At 45.4% G+C, this 16520-nt stretch overlaps 2 protein-coding genes across 2 annotated transcripts in view; one reads left to right on the top strand and one right to left on the bottom strand.

The window, feature by feature from the left end:
- Positions 1-9311, top strand: part of LOC138215350 (serine/threonine-protein kinase D3-like) — a 28237-nt gene extending 18926 nt beyond the window's left edge. The window contains exons 6-20 of the mRNA XM_069177453.1: positions 1-158; positions 366-443; positions 727-910; positions 1027-1150; positions 1617-1694; positions 2144-2154; positions 2914-3266; positions 5763-5815; positions 5907-5979; positions 6058-6164; positions 6864-7025; positions 7263-7361; positions 7445-7712; positions 7875-7960; positions 8042-9311. The exon at positions 1-158 is cut by the window's left edge and continues 35 nt beyond it. Of these exons, the coding sequence (XP_069033554.1) occupies positions 1-158; positions 366-443; positions 727-910; positions 1027-1150; positions 1617-1694; positions 2144-2154; positions 2914-3266; positions 5763-5815; positions 5907-5979; positions 6058-6164; positions 6864-7025; positions 7263-7361; positions 7445-7712; positions 7875-7960; positions 8042-8215 (2008 nt within the window). The 3' untranslated portion in view covers positions 8216-9311. The remainder of the gene's footprint in view (positions 159-365; positions 444-726; positions 911-1026; positions 1151-1616; positions 1695-2143; positions 2155-2913; positions 3267-5762; positions 5816-5906; positions 5980-6057; positions 6165-6863; positions 7026-7262; positions 7362-7444; positions 7713-7874; positions 7961-8041) is intronic.
- A 3-nt stretch (positions 9312-9314) lies between these two features.
- ndufaf7 (NADH:ubiquinone oxidoreductase complex assembly factor 7) lies at positions 9315-14066 on the bottom strand. Its single transcript, XM_069177448.1, has 10 exons — positions 13717-14066; positions 13235-13389; positions 13003-13083; positions 12735-12845; positions 12174-12387; positions 11894-11952; positions 11322-11435; positions 10668-10811; positions 9817-9990; positions 9315-9725 (listed from the first exon to the last, which is right to left on the bottom strand). The coding sequence occupies exons 1-10, from the start codon at positions 13787-13789 to the stop codon at positions 9501-9503; spliced, it is 1350 nt and encodes a 449-aa protein (XP_069033549.1). The 5' UTR covers positions 13790-14066; the 3' UTR covers positions 9315-9500.
- Between the last annotated feature and the right edge of the window lie 2454 nt (positions 14067-16520).

Raw genomic sequence — 16520 nt, 5'->3', positions numbered from 1 at the left:
CCTGCTGAGCGGTCGGCCCATCTGGATGGAGAAGATGGTCCTGGGTCGGGTCAAAGTCCCGCACACCTTCTCGGTCCACACCTACACTCGGCCCACCATCTGCCAGCTCTGCAAGCGGCTGCTGAAGGGCCTCTTCCGCCAGGGGCTGCAGTGCAAAGGTCACGACCCCAACACCTCAAACAGAAGAACAATCACCTCGCTTTGTGGTTCTGCTCTTATTTTGAAATGATTATGTAAAAAAAAAAGAATATCAACTATATTGATCCAAATGAGGGAAATTTATGTGTCACAGCAGCAAATACTGATCGTGTTTCCTCGTCAAGAAGAAATGCTCAACTGGTCTTTGTCTGTTTTTCCGGCTTCAGACTGTAAATTTAATTGCCATAAGAGATGTGCAGCCAAAGTCCCTCGAGACTGTCTCGGCGAGGTCGACTTCAACGGAGGTGAGTTTCACTTCCACTGCGTTCGTTGTCTAAAGCCGCTGATAGGCGCCATCTAAACCCGACGGATGCTCGTTTCATCCGTTATTTAGAGACTGTTTACGTAGCGCGTTAACAGCATGTTGGAATTAGTTCTTTCAAAACCACTAGCAAGAAATTAAATTAACACAATTTTTTGTTTTTTTGTTAATCAGCAGTTTTTATAGCCACCACCTACTGGCCATCAGAGGAACTGCAGCTCAATAAAATCTTTTTCACTCACGTCTTTTTGTTCTTGTTTCCGTAGAGCCGGCCAGCCCCAGTCTGGACTCCGAGACCACGATGGAGGTGGACAACTGCGACATCAACAGCGATGGAAGTCACAGCATGGACGAGCAGGACGAGCCGTCCACACGGGAGGACAAGCTCTTCTTCATGGAGGGTCCCTGCACGGACGGCGAGAAAGACGACGAGACGCTCAGAGCCATCAGGTCAACCGGTTTATAGGAGAAAGTTCAGTTCCGGGAACTGTTTTTTTCCTTTTATTTTGTGTGAAGAAAAAGGAAATGTAAAACGCTCCTCGGTGTTTGTGTTGGTTTCCCTGCAGCCCGTCGACCAGCAGCAACATCCCTCTGATGCGAGTGGTCCAGTCCATCAAACACACCAAGAGGAAAAGCTCTGCGGTGGTGAAGGAGGGCTGGATGGTGCACTACACCAGCCGGGACCACCTGGTGAGGCCGGACCAGGACCACAACTCACAATACACACCGGATATAAAACACACACAACATCCTGCAAATATACAACAAATACAGATTATTTATACCTTTCTATATCAGACATCACAATAACAGATATTGTCAGCAGATCAATCTGTATTAGTCTTAATTTCTGGAGTACATTTATTTAATTAACAGAAAAAAACATTCTAATTATTAAAGAAACAAATCTGGGTCAAAACTTACTGTATAAGAAATGTTAGCAGGCTTTTAATTTGAAACAAATATTCATCTGATTTTACTTTTAATTCTAAATTCTGCACCCTCAGAAGATAAATCATCATTCAAATATAAATCCTGACGACCCAACAGAACAACATCCTCTGATGAAACACGGGAACACGGTTAATACACGGTTCGTTCATGTGTGCACGTTTCCACACGTCACTGTTCCTGACGATCTGCTGTCTCTCCACAGAGGAAGCGACATTACTGGCGGCTGGACAGCAAGAGTCTGACTCTGTTTCAGAATGAAAGCGGAGCCAAGTTTTACAAGGTAGGAGAGCCGCTCGGCCCGATCCGGTTTCAGAGGCCCGGCCGAACAACGCGGTGGGGGGGGGGAGGGGAGATTTCACCCACAGGTGTTTCCATTATTCTGTCCACCCTGTTCATTATTATTATTTTAAGATCTGCTCTACAGGATCAACTGAAGTTTGGGAATGAAATTAATTATTGATTATGCAAGTTTCCTGTCATGTAGGTCATAGAAAAGATGAAGTTTTAAAAGATGAAGCTACGTTATTTTTGACTTTTCCTACTGCGTTTGTCCGTCTCTTAATATTTCCTTTCTTACTGCGTCTCTGAGTTTTAACTTGAAGCTCATTGGTTCCTACATTTGATATAAATCTTTAAAAACACCTTAAAATGTTCTCTTAAATTTTTTTTAAATGCTCATTAATTTCCTAAAACAGCTGGACTACAGTAGCAGATTATTATTTTCAGGAGGAAATGCATTTGTTAGGGACTATTTTCAACAGCGGATTAATCCTCATTAAGTCCTGTAGTGTGTACTTGCAGCAGCAGGACGATGTGTGTGTGTGTGTGTGTGTGTGTGTGTGTGTGTGTGTGTGTGTGTGTGTGCGTGTGTGTGCGTGTGCGTGTGCATGTATGTGCATGTATGTGCGTGTGCGTGTGTGTGTCTGATGTGTTTTTAATGTTTGCTGGCTGAAGTGGATCTGAGACTCAGGAAGACGACCTCATTAGTCGGATACTTTCGGTGTCGGTTCTGGTTTTCTTTGGATCTGTTGGCAGCAGGATAATAAAAGATACATTTTTTTAATCTAATTTAGTTTCCTCATAATATCTGATGTGTGCGTGGAGGTCGTTTCCTCTCCTGCTCCGCCTCCTTTCATCTCGCGACCTGTTGACCTTTGGCAAAGCACACCGCGGAGACCTTCCTTTGAAGAGAGAGCGGGGGTGGGGTGGGGGGGGGGGCGTAAGGTCACTTCCCGCCGTCCATCTCTGGCACGTCGCCACGCAACCTCTGAGGAACGTCCTGCCTTTTAATCAGAGGATGAAAAGATGCTGATGGGAGGGGGCGTGGCCTGAGGAGGAGGGGGGAGGGACTTGGCCAAACACAAAACGTTGGGATGACTGCGAGGGTACGAAGACACGGATGCTTCATGTGTTTAATCTGGCAGCACTGGAGGAAGTTTAAACTGTGAAAGTCAGAAGTTTATATTTCCTGAATGTTCTGTGACTCGACCTCGTAGGAGATCCCGCGAGATCCTGCGGGTGGAGCCGGCGAAGGACTTCGGCCGGCTGCCTCCGGGCAGCAACCCGCACTGCTTCGAGGTGGTGACGGCCAGCGTGGTGTTCTACGTCGGGGAGGACGGCGCCGGCCTGCACGTCAACCCCGTCCTGTCTGCGTCCGGCGTGGGGCGGGACGTCGGGCAGAGCTGGGAGAAGGCCGTCCGACAGGCGCTGATGCCCGTCACGCCCAAAGCCAGCGTGGGAACCGGGTCAAGCCACGGGCTGGGCTACGGGCCGGGCCACGGGCCGGGCCACGGGCCGGGCCACGGGAAGGACCACGGGCCGGGCCACGGGAAGGACCACGGGAAGGACCACAGTGAGTAACAACCTCACCGGCGCTTTGTTCTGAACATTCCAAAAAAATGAAAACTGACGTTTACAAATGAAGGTAAAACTCCAGAAATCATAAATCCATCCAGAGTCACGTCGTTCTGTGAAGACGTTTCTCCTCCAACATTCAACATCTCAGTGAAATTCAGCTTTTGAAAATGTGTGAACACCAACAAACAGTTTCCGAACCGACGACATTAAATTATACAATTTCCTTCTAAAACATCCAAATTTATCAGAAACATGAAATTTTAACCCATATTTAATACTTTTAATCAGAATGTGCAACGTTATTGAATAAATGTGTGCTTGAATTAAAACTAGACTAAAAAACAAGCTTTCTAAAATACTGTTTGGTCAGTTGGGTATTTTGTTGTTGTTGCAGTACCACGAGTGACCACTAGTAGGAATTAGCAGCAAGGTTGAGATCCCTGGAGTTCACACATCTTTAAATTAATGCAACTCAATAAAATTGAAGTCCCAAGATTCAAAATGCATTTTTAGAGAAAACAAAGCAGACGTTACCTGAGACTCAGCTCCTCCCCCAGCTCGTCCAAATATGGTCACTTCCTGCTCCAAACCGCTCCGAACTAACAAGATGGTGACGGACAGAATCTGAACTGGAGGATTCATAACGTTCACAAACCAACGATGACATCACTGATGGATGATGACATCACTGATGGTTCTGATTGGTTGAAACCCAGCTGTGATATTTGAACAGTATCTTTTATATTTTGATCTTTACGAACATGCTGTCTGTAGCAGGAGGCAGATGTTGTTTTGTGCAGCTTCATAGAGTTGAACCCTCAACCTCTGATTATTTACCTGTTTCAGGGGACAACTGTTACACAACACACACACACACACACACACACACTCACACACACACACACACACACACACACACACTCACACACACACTCTCACACACACATTTTAACATGATTGAAGGGATTTCAGAGGATTTTCCGCTTCACGTTGCTCTCGTAAAAATAGGAGTTTAAGATCTGAACGGCTGAATGAACTTCATTCATAAAAATATTAAAATAAAGATAATCTCTGTTATTAATTATGACTTTAGAGGCTGTTGGTTAATTAACGTGGAGCTTCGGTTGTTTAGTCGTCATCAATAAGTTAATGCAGCGATGATGTAACAGCAAACCAAAACACTTCCATCAGTATCAATAACGTTACATAAATCGTGATTATAAGACACGCGAACACCGATGCTGCGTTCACAGCCGACGTGTTCATCTGAGCGACTCTGAATGTTGACGCATTAATGTTGTGAAATAATTTTAAAAAATTGTATAACTCAGCTCATTATTACGTTTTTCCATCCTGCTTCTTGTTTAGTAAAAACATCAAAATGTTGTTTTTATGTTTTTGTTTACGCACGAAATAAACGAGCGAGAAATAAATGAGCTGATTTTTTAGTTTACGAGATGCCAGTTGGTGGAAACACTTTAAGCTAAGCTAAGACTAATCCCCTCCCCCTCTGACTCAACACTGGTGTCAGTCTGAATTTAAAGCAAGAAAATAATTAAAGCAAATTCTAAAAAAAAATAATTATATTTCTTGTATTGCTTATATTTGTATTCTATTTAACTATTTCTATTCTTTCATATTTCTAAGTGCTTTTTTTTCGATTTTGTAAATATTTATACATATTTTCTTGTTTAGGTTAGGGAGGACCAGCCAAGTCAGATTTTTATTTACTTTTTTTTTATACTCTGCATATGACAATAAAATTCTCTTAATATTAAAGTGAAACGCAACACTTCCTGCAGGTCTTTTCACAGTAAAAGCCTGAGAGTTCAGCTCCTTGAAGCGTTGGTTGGCTTTTAATGTGAAAATATGATCAGGTCAGTTTTTAATCGGATTCTGGAGTCTAAATTTATGGAGCTCTTGTTAATTTAAAGTATTTTCTTCCTTTAAAATCCTTCAGAGAAAACATTTTGTTTGGTTTTAAGATTGTATTTTTTAACTTGAAAAAGGGTTTTCTTTTATCTCATCCTCCCTCTCTGCACATTAACTTTATACAGAATATAAAATAATCAAAGAATTACTCCAGCATTAGCTAGCTGGATGAAGTTACATAAAGTCCCTGGATGATGACCTCCATCAGACTGCAGGTATTGATCTCTGAGGGGTGACCCGACCCGAACGCCGGCCAGCGATCTGAAATCAATCGCAGCTCATCAGTTCTTTGGACACAGAACGCGCCCTCGGCTTCGGCTGTCAGGCTGAATTAAGGCAGCGACTGCAGGACGCAGCAGACAGGAAGTGGAGGCTTTTATTCTGGTGAAATCTCGACTCGGAGGTTTTCTTCCAGTTGTGTGTCGAACAAACAAACGAGTCTGATGTCACCTGGAAAACCTCCGTCACCTCTGCAACGAACGGAGGAAATGAGACTTTAATGACTATCAAAATAAAAGCCCTAATCTGTACATGAACTACGTCCTCTTTGTCTCCTCAGAGGAACTTTCTATCAGCATATCAGTGTCCAACTCCCAGATACAAGAAAATGTGGTGAGTTGGATTTTATTTTGGTAAATCAAAGCTCCGTATAGAACGTGCTGTTTTAAGGAGCGTCTGACCCGGTTGGATCTTCCTCCTGCAGGATATCAGCTCGGTGTATCAGATCTTCGCCGACGAGGTCCTCGGATCGGGACAGTTCGGGATCGTCTACGGAGGTGAGACGAGTCCTGAAAGTCAAACTAGGAGCTGCTCTTTGTTTTATTCACTTCATCATCACCCTTCGTCTTCTGCAGGCAAACACAGGAAGTCTGGCAGAGACGTGGCGATCAAAATCATCGACAAGATGAGATTCCCTACGAAGCAGGAGAGCCAGCTGAGGAACGAGGTGGCCATCCTGCAGGTAGGACACGCCCAAATAAGGTCCCATCCTGCAGGTAGGACACGCCCAAATAAGGTCCCATCCTGCAGGTAGGACACGCCCAAATAAGGTCCCATCCTGCAGGTAGGACACGCCCAAATAAGGTCCCATCCTGCAGGTAGGACACGCCCAAATAAGGTCCCATCCTGCAGGTAGAACACGCCGAGCGACTCCAGGTTGGGACGAAGTCAGAGAAAGAGAAATAACATCTGATCATCAGGGAGAAAACAGGTCCTCTCCTGGCTGCAGGGCTCACACAGGGCAGGGAACATCTGGGAACATCAGGGAATATCTGGGAACATCAGGGAACATCCGGGAATATCTGGGAATTCATGATGAATTCAAAGACTGGCTGCTAAAAAACAGACGACAGAAAAGATGAATGTAAAGTTTGTAAAACTTTTATAGAGCTATCAAATATTGGAGGGAGAGATCTTCGTAACCACGGCAACAATAAGAAGTCAACATGCTCCCTTTTGATCATAATTGGGTTTTAAAGCAGTTTAAAAATGTTCGTACGGAAAACATCTGTGAACTCCAAAAAATGAATCAATGAAATAATAATGAATGATTTCGGTGTTCATCATCGGTGGAGTTTCAGTTCTTTGGTCGGTGAAAGTCTGGATGTGACTGAACGCTGTGGTTGAGTTCAGATAAACGTTCCGGTGTTGTTCCCGACAGAACCTGCACCACCCGGGCATCGTCAACGTGGAGTGCATGTTCGAGACGCCGGAGCAGGTGTTCGTCATCATGGAGAAACTCCACGGCGACATGCTGGAGATGATTTTGTCCAGCGAGAAGAGCCGGCTCCCTGAACGCCTCACCAAGTTCCTGGTTACGCAGGTCAGTGATGACGCAAAAACAAACGGACAAAGGAGGCGGGATCAGGAAGTCAGAAATGATTTACGAGTCTTTGAGGCGAAGGTCGTTTGTTTAGATCACAAAAACTGACAAAGAGCAAATGGTTGCGGCAGCAGTGAGAATCTCCCGCCGGCGAGGAGGGTGAAAGAGTTCCACTTCAAGTTCTTCTGCGATCTGAACTTTGTGAATCCTGAAGTTGAGTTTGCGTTGCGTCCTCAGATCCTCGTGGCCCTCCGACATCTTCACTTCAAGAACGTCGTCCACTGCGACCTGAAGCCGGAGAACGTCCTGCTGGCCTCGGCCGAACCTTTCCCTCAGGTGAGATCCTCTCAAACCTCCATCTGTTTGTAAATGTGGGCGTGGCCTTCAGGACTTTAATAAGACGTGTTCCCATCGACCAGGTGAAGCTCTGTGACTTCGGCTTCGCCCGCATCATCGGGGAGAAGTCCTTCCGCCGCTCGGTGGTCGGCACGCCGGCCTACCTGGCGCCCGAGGTGCTGCGCAGCAAAGGCTACAACCGCTCTCTGGACATGTGGTCGGTGGGCGTCATCGTCTACGTCAGCCTGAGCGGGACGTTCCCCTTCAACGAGGACGAGGACATCAACGACCAGATCCAGAACGCCGCCTTCATGTACCCGTCCAACCCCTGGAGGGACATCTCAGAGGACGGTGAGCTCCACTTCACAAATCAGTAATCAGACACTCGACATGCAGATAATAAATACGACCAATGATCAGAAGAGAAAGTGAACAAACCAACTGAGATCTTTGAAGCGTGTTTAGCGTGTTTAGCGTGTTTCCGTGATGTGTTGAAGTCGTTGTGTCCGACAGCCAAAGATCTGATCAACAACCTGCTGCAGGTGAAGATGAGGAAGCGTTACAGCGTGGACAAGTCGCTGAGTCACCCCTGGCTGCAGGTCAGAGACCCGCCAATCATCCAAATAATCTCCTTTACATCAATAGAACCCTAACAGCCCCCCCCCCCCCCCCCCCCCCAGGACTACCACACCTGGCTGGACCTGAGGGAGTTCGAGACGCGGCGCTGCGAGCGCTACATCACGCACGAGAGCGACGACGCCCGCTGGGAGGAGTTGGCCGACGAGAGAGGTCTGCACTTCCCCAAACACTTCATCACGTCGCCCAACCTGGACGACATGGACGAGGACCCCTAGAGGGCCGTCGCCATGGAGACCGACACTTTTCTTCCACGACGGCGCAGAATAACGTGAAGAGCGAGGACGCGTCGGTCGGGCAGCTGTGACGACGCAACGAGGATTCACGTCCACAGAAAATGAGCATTTGTAAATTCTACAAACAAACAAACAAACAAACAAACCTTTGAGCCAAAAACTGGACGGAATTTTTCCGCCGAGAAACATTCGAGTCCCTGAAACGAACATCTGAACATTGAGCTGCAGGAGGAAACTGAAAAAACAGTCCGGAGACGAAACGTTAACTGGAAATCAACAAACAAACAAACAAACAACAAACATCTTTGTTGGGATTTCTTTGCACTATGGAGAATTTGTCTGAAAATAACTTTTGGTTTGTTGACCTGCAAAAGAACAAAGTTTTATTTCTTTTAGGAGAACAAACAGACATGTTAGTTTCTGCAGGTTGGAGTTAAATTGAAGTTTAAACTTTGAGAAAAACAAACTGAGTTTATTTTCAGACGGATTCTCTGAAACTCGAAGACGTGTCGTCGATCCGACGCCACACGGAGAATTTACTTCACAAGTTTTATATTTTTGCAAGAAATATTTTGTCATGTGGAGGATTTTTGGCGGGAAAATATTAAAGCTGAACTGGCAAACTTTGGGGAACGAATCTGACATCGTAGTTATTTGATCGATACTGGGTTTTTTGGTTTTTTAATAGCTATTTTTGGGATTTCAGAATTTCAAACTAAAATTCGATTTGAACTATTTGACTAATATTCAATGACGTTTACTTGTTTTCAACACACACGCACAAACACACGCACAAACACACACACCTGAATCCTTTAGTTGCTACCAGAGGAGCGGCGGCTCGCTGTGATTGGCCGCTGCACAACTGTGAGCTCCGCTAACTGCTTCTAGATGTTCTTGGAGGCGGAGCAGCAGCGAGGGAAGAAGATGACCTCTGACCTCAGGAGGTGTCACAGTTCACTCCGCCCGCTCCGTATCAGGTGACGCTACGCTCTGAATCCCAAAACCAAGCGCTCCTGCCCGGCTTCCAGCCGCAGAGTTTGATTGATTGTTATGGATTTTCAAAATAAAATCAACAATAAAATGTGCACGTTTTTTATTTTCTGAAGTTAACAGTTTACTTTGAAACAAGTTAACATGATGTTGGATGTAAAAGCTGCATAAAACAGCATCAATCCATGAGCACGATCCTTCAGACATCCCATAATGTCCAGAGATCCTACTGTTCTGACCTGCTGATGACAGTCTGGAGGTTTGCAGCGGTGTGTCAGGAGAAGCTGAGCTCGGTGAACCCGGCCACGGGCGGCGGCGCCGGGCTCCTCGTCCTCTCCAGCTTCAGCCCCGCCGGTGTCGGAGGTTTGGCGAGCCGGCAGCGGGGCAGCAGGCCGAAGAACAGGAAGCGCTCGCCCATCTGGGCGGCGTCGGTCAGCATGTCGTAGCTGCTGATCAGCTGCTTCCTGGTGGACGGGTCGCTGCAGCTCCTCAGCAGAACCTGCACAGAACCGGAGGGGAGGTTCAACCCGTCAGGACGCGGCTCGGGTCCTTCAGCCTTTATGAATTGGAGTCCGGAGACGAAGACTCACCTGCAGCCGGGCCTCGATGCCCATGTTCTTCAGGAACGTCCTCTGAGTGACGGGTCCCAGACAGGCCACGCCCCCTCCGGCCATCCTCCGCAAGTAGCTGAAGTCCACGTCGGCGGTGAGGTCGGCCGAGCCGGGGGAGGACAGGACGTCGTGGAGCCGGTGGTCTTTAAAACCCTGAAAACAAAGACCACGGCCGGTGGGCGGAGCCTCGATGTCACCATTCAGCAGGAAATCCCGTGGTCGTACGGAACGAGAAAACCACCGACTGGTAAATGTTTTACGTACTTAAAACATAAATATGTAAGAAAATACACACTGAACAATGGGAAGTAAAAAAAAAAGGAAATACTTTTCTATTATGAGTATCTTTTTAAAAAAAAAATTTTTGGAATTTAAACCTGATAAATTTAACTGGTGTCAAAACTGGGTAAATAAAAATCTTGAGAGTCTCAGAGAGGACGAGGAAGAGTTGAGGAGGAGGAGGAAGAGCAGCAGCAGCATACCCTCTCAGCTCACTTCAGGGAACATCAGTAAATTGTAGTGTCTACTGATAGTTGAAGGAAAAGCAATGTTGAGAACGGATTATTTTGGTGTTAATCGTTATTAAATAAAAATGATATTTTCTAGTTGTGAAGTTTTCTATGACAGTAAACTCAAAAACTAAACATTTTGTTAATTTGGTGGGTAAAAGGAATATTGATTTGTAAACTGGTGATTATTAGGAAAATAATTGGTGGTGGTAGTAGTAGTAATAATAATAATAATAATAATTCCACACAGTGAGCGTCAACAGCTGGATGTGGTGTGTGTGTGTGTGTGTGTGTGTGTGTGTGTGTGTGTGTGTCTCGTACTCTGAACGTGTCCGTCTTGGTTCCATCGTGTCCGTAGTCGGCGATCAGCGCTGCACCGCCGTCCTCCACAATCCGCCGGGCGAGCTGCTGGACGACGACCGCGCCCTCCGCACACACCTCCACGTGATCCCGCCTTTCATCTGCCTGACACACACACACACACACACACACACACACACACAGTAATTAAATTATAAATGGAGTCATTCTCAGCTCGACAGAAACAGTTTGACGTTAAACATCCAGCAGGTGTCCACCTTTTAAAAAAATCATCACCACCACCACCATCATCATCATCATCATCACCACCATCACCACCACCACCATCATCACCATCACCACCACCATCACCATCACCACCACCACCATCATCACCACCATCATCATCATCACCACCATCATCATCATCACCACCATCATCATCACCACCATCATCATGGATGAAGAACCGGTTCTTAAAGTTCAGAGTTCAGCTTCCATTTCATCTAAGAAGAAGAAGACTCGTTTCTGTGTTCAATCCAAACGTTGTGGTTTCCAACATCAGAGGTCTGATGTGATGATGAAGAAGAGCAGCCTTCGTCCAGGCGGTGTCACGCTGCATCTTATAACTCTGACCTTCAGGTGGAATAATTGGAGTCGTCCCGTTTCACTGACCTGCACCAGCGTGGACGAGGCGAGAGTCGGAGACGGACACACCACGAACCTCAGCTGGTCGGGACGGTCGGGGACAACGTCCACCATCACCTCCCTCCAGCCTCTCGCTGTCCTCTGGACAAAGAGACAGAGACACCACTCAGACTGAGGTAAACACCTGAGAGGAGGTTCACGGGGAGAGGGGAGAGGAGGGAGGAGGTTCAGGAGGAGAGGAGGGAAGAGGTTCACGGGGAGAGGAGGGAGGAGGTTCAGGGGGAGAGGAGGGAGGAGGTTCAGGAGGAGAGGAGGGAGGAGGTTCAGGGGGAGAGGAGGGAGGAGGTTCAGGGGGAGAGGAGGGAGGAGGTTCAGGGGGAGAGGAGGGAGGAGGTGGTTCCTGAAGATATTTATAAACTTGCTACAGACTTTAAAGGCTTTGATTACTTTGTATTTATTTTCCTTTGGCGCCCCCTGGTGGTATTAATGATGACAAAATGAACACTGAAAAAACGTGATATTTCTTTTATAATGAAATAATGAGAAACTAAAGAAAAAAAATTCAATAATTACATAAGTTGTGTTTTTTTTAAGCTCACCTGGAACTTGTGGATCGGCAGAGCGTCAAAGAACTCATGAGCCACGAAGACGCTGAATCCTGAAGACAGAAAGTCCCCATCAGACCGTTGAAGGTATTTTATGTTAATAAGTGAAATATTCCCACTTCATCCTCAAACAGACTCCAGTCCAACTTGTTGTGGTTGTAAGAAAAGTTTTGGTTTACAGAGTTGAGAATTAATTTGAAAACTTCAGATTTTGTTGCATGAAAACGTTCCGTTTCCAAGCAGAACCATCAGAACCTTCCTCCTGGTCGTGTACCTGCGGGGACGTCCTCCAGCCGGCGGTACCAGGACACCGGCAGCCCGGCGCCGGTCTCCCCGCGGCGGTACACCGGCTCGTCCTCGCCGGCCGCCTCCCGGCTGCCGCTTCCGGTCAGAGTCTGGGCCTGCAGCCGACTCAGAACCGGACTCACCTCCACCAGGTGGAGCGACACCGACGCCTCGCCCAGCACCGGGCGCAGCTGGCCGAACACCTGGAGGACAGGAAGTGACATCACTGCTTTGTTCCCCTCTGGATTAAAACACGTTTAAACATCCTTTCAGTCAACAGCAGAAACTTTCAGATTAACAGATTTATGAACGAATCAAAACATTTTTAATCATCTGACTCTGGTTTTGATTCTGATAGTTGTTGCGTAACCATCCTTTGAAAAGTTCTTTAAAACCTCCAGGATGTAAAAAGACTAAACTGATGAAGAGTTTGTCACCTGGTTTAAATTCCTGAACATTTTAAGACCAACTTGGATGGATTTTATGAGCTAAAACGAGATGTTCTGAGACCCGGCTGGAGCTCCTGGTGGAGGTTCAGGTCGGGACGTACTCGGAGGACGTCGGCAGCCAGAGATCCTTTTCCAGGTCCGAGCTCCACCAGCTGCAGCTGTTTGGGTCGACCCGCTCCCATCCACTCGCTGAGGATCCAAACGCCGAGCAGCTGGAAAATAAATAAAGAACCATCGACGTTCAGGAAACAAAACGGGAGTCAACAAACGACAGAAGAACGGCGAAATGTACACGCAGTACATGTACTCAGCTACTGCACATCTTGAGGTACTTGTACTTTATGTCACGTTGATGTTTCTGTCTCTCACCTCTCCGAACATCTGGCTGATTTCCGGGGAGGTGATGAAGTCTCCGTCAGCTCCCAGCATGTTGTTCCTGACGTAGTAACCCTGAGGAAGGACACAGGTCAGCCCGGGAGAGGATGGAGGAGAGGATGGAGGAGAGGATGGAGGCCGTCTGTTGCTACGGTAACAGAAGATGGGCTTTAAATGCTCCATTGAGCTGCGGCGGCGTTCGGTCCGACCGGTCGTCATCACGTACCGTCACGGGGTTGGTGAGCACCTCCTTCATGTACTCGGCCACCGGGATCGGACCTGTGGCTTTTATTTTGGAGGCGAGGTGTCGGAGCGTGGAGGGCCGGCGCTGCTCCTCTGAGGAGGTGCAGAGGAGGCGGGACAGAGCTGGACGCCATCGCACTGTGAAACAGACATTAATAAACAGGGTGTATTTAATATGAAGAGGTGCCTGGTGTACTTTATTACTGAAATGAAATGATTGTGTTCACACTATCAAGAAGTATTCTCACTGAAAGGTTACAGACAAAACTTTATACTCAGACCTTTTCTTTCTAAAAATGGACTTTCCAAGAGTTGAATGAATTACTAAAGCTGAGTTTGATATTGACCAAGAATAAACACACAATAAGTTCAAACAAGTTGAATAAAACCCTGAAATGTGTCCTGAACACACAAACAGGTTCATTACTGGAGTATTTACCCAAAGAGTCCTGTTCAAATACCTACCAAATGACCTGGGAGCTGCTGGGCCGAAGGCTCTGTTGATCAGATGACCTTTAAAACACACAAAAAACCTCATTCTGATGAAGATTAAATTAAAATCAGTCTCATTCTGATGAAGATTAAATTAAAATCAGTCTCATTCTCTGATTTCACTTCGGCTGCTAGCCGTTAGCATCCGCTGCTAACAAGTACGCTGACGGGAAGAGACGACGTCTGACTTCCGGGTGTGAAAGATAAAAACAAACTCCACAGGAGTTCACTGGTGTCCGTCTGTCCTTTAAAGTACCTTAAAAACTACGACGTCCTTGTGCCAGAGCAACGTGCTAACGCTAACAGAGAGATGAACGGCAAACTAGCTGCCATCACATACAGAACATCCGGCGAGCCTTTCACAATAAGAGAGGTCGAGTTGAAAACGAATGGTCCTGAACAGAGTTCGTTTCTACCCAGTTAGAGACCTTCTCAAGGAGCTCCTGAAACCGCTCAGACGGGAAAACACCCTTAAAGCTTAAAGAGCTTCACATGCAAATCTAACAAAAGAAATCAAAAGAAAAGAAAAGAACAAAACAAGAGCAATAAAAAGGTCATCAGCTATCGACTAAATAACAAAATAAGAGCTGAAAAACATGAAGTACACGTCTCAGGCCTCCAAAGAAAGCTTTTACTTTTGTTATGTTCTCTTTAGTCAGACCTGTAGTGATCTGTAGTAGATCACTTTACCATGTTACTTCAGCTCAGAAATGTCCTTCAGTCTTCTCAAACTACACGTGGTCAATAAATGTCCTTCAGTCTTCTCAAACTACACGTGGTCAATAAATGTCCTTCAGTCTTCTCAAACTACACGTGGTCAATAAATGTCCTTCAGTCTTCTCAAACTACATGTGGTCAATAAATGTCCTTCAGTCTTCTCAAACTACACGTGGTCAATAAATGTCCTTCAGTCTTCTCAAACTACACGTGGTCAATAAATGTCCTTCAGTCTTCTCAAACTACACGTGGTCAATAAATGTCCTTCAGTCTTCTCAAACTACACGTGGTCAATAAATGTCCTTCAATCTTCTCAAACTACACGTGGTCAATAAATGTCCTTCAGTCTTCTCAAACTACACGTGGTCAATAAATGTCCTTCAGTCTTCTCAAACTACACGTGGTCAATAAATGTCCTTCAGTCTTCTCAAACTACACGTGGTCAATAAATGTCCTTCAATCTTCTCAAACTACACGTGGTCAATAAATGTCCTTCAGTCTTCTCAAACTACACGTGGTCAATAAATGTCCTTCAATCTTCTCAAACTACACGTGGTCAATAAATGTCCTTCAATCTTCTCAAACTACACGTGGTCAATAAATGTCCTTCAGTCCTTCTCAAACTACACGTGGTCAATAAATGTCCTTCAATCTTCTCAAACTACACGTGGTCAATAAATGTCCTTCAATCTTCTCAAACTACACGTGGTCAATAAATGTCCTTCAGTCTTCTCAAACTACACGTGGTCAATAAATGTCCTTCAATCTTCTCAAACTACACGTGGTCAATAAATGTCCTTCAGTCTTCTCAAACTACACATGGTCAATAAATGTCCTTCAGTCCTTCTCAAACTACACGTGGTCAATAAATGTCCTTCAGTCTTCTCAAACTACACGTGGTCAATAAATGTCCTTCAATCTTCTCAAACTACACGTGGTCAATAAATGTCCTTCAATCTTCTCAAACTACACGTGGTCAATAAATGTCCTTCAATCTTCTCAAACTACACGTGGTCAATAAATGTCCTTCAATCTTCTCAAACTACACGTGGTCAATAAATGTCCTTCAATCTTCTCAAACTACACGTGGTCAATAAATGTCCTTCAGTCTTCTCAAACTACACGTGGTCAATAAATGTCCTTCAGTCCTTCTCAAACTACACGTGGTCAATAAATGTCCTTCAATCTTCTCAAACTACACGTGGTCAATAAATGTCCTTCAATCTTCTCAAACTACACGTGGTCAATAAATGTCCTTCAATCTTCTCAAACTACACGTGGTCAATAAATGTCCTTCAATCCTTCTCAAACTACACGTGGTCAATAAATGTCCTTCAATCTTCTCAAACTACACGTGGTCAATAAATGTCCTTCAGTCCTTCTCAAACTGCACGTGGTCAATAAATGTCCTTCAATCTTCTCAAACTACACGTGGTCAATAAATGTCCTTCAATCCTTCTCAAACTACACGTGGTCAATAAATGTCCTTCAGTCCTTCTCAAACTACACGTGGTCAATAAATGTCCTTCAGTCCTTCTCAAACTACACGTGGTCAATAAATGTCCTTCAATCTTCTCAAACTACACGTGGTCAATAAATGTCCTTCAGTCCTTCTCAAACTACACGTGGTCAATAAATGTCCTTCAATCTTCTCAAACTACACGTGGTCAATAAATGTCCTTCAATCCTTCTCAAACTACACGTGGTCAATAAATGTCCTTCAATCTTCTCAAACTACACGTGGTCAATAAATGTCCTTCAGTCCTTCTCAAACTACACGTGGTCAATAAATGTCCTTCAATCTTCTCAAACTACACGTGGTCAATAAATGTCCTTCAATCCTTCTCAAACTACACGTGGTCAATAAATGTCCTTCAATCTTCTCAAACTACACGTGGTCAATAAATGTCCTTCAATCTTCTCAAACTACACGTGGTCAATAAATGTCCTTCAGTCCTTCTCAAACTACACGTGGTCAATAAATGTCCTTCAATCTTTCTCAAACTACACGTGGTCAATAAATGTCCTTCAATCTTCTCAAACTACACGTGGTCAATAAA

Source organism: Embiotoca jacksoni, unplaced genomic scaffold, assembly GCF_022577435.1.
Source record: "Embiotoca jacksoni isolate LCO1_2020_lvr unplaced genomic scaffold, fEmbJac1.0.p SCAF_73, whole genome shotgun sequence".
Classification (NCBI taxonomy): Eukaryota; Metazoa; Chordata; class Actinopteri; family Embiotocidae; genus Embiotoca; species Embiotoca jacksoni.
Note: the sequence above shows the minus strand (reverse complement) of the source record. Positions and strands in the feature narration are given on the sequence as shown.

Coding starts and splice junctions, on each gene's coding strand:
- ndufaf7 (XM_069177448.1), bottom strand. CDS start 13,789: ATGAGGTTTTTTGTGTGTTTTAAAGGTCATCTGATCAACAGAGCCTTC. Junction 12,388..12,734: donor TGGCTGCCGACGTCCTCCGA/GTACGTCCCGAC, acceptor CCTGTCCTCCAG/GTGTTCGGCCAGCTGCGCCC. Junction 10,812..11,321: donor CCTCGTCCACGCTGGTGCAG/GTCAGTGAAACG, acceptor TGTGTGTGTCAG/GCAGATGAAAGGCGGGATCA.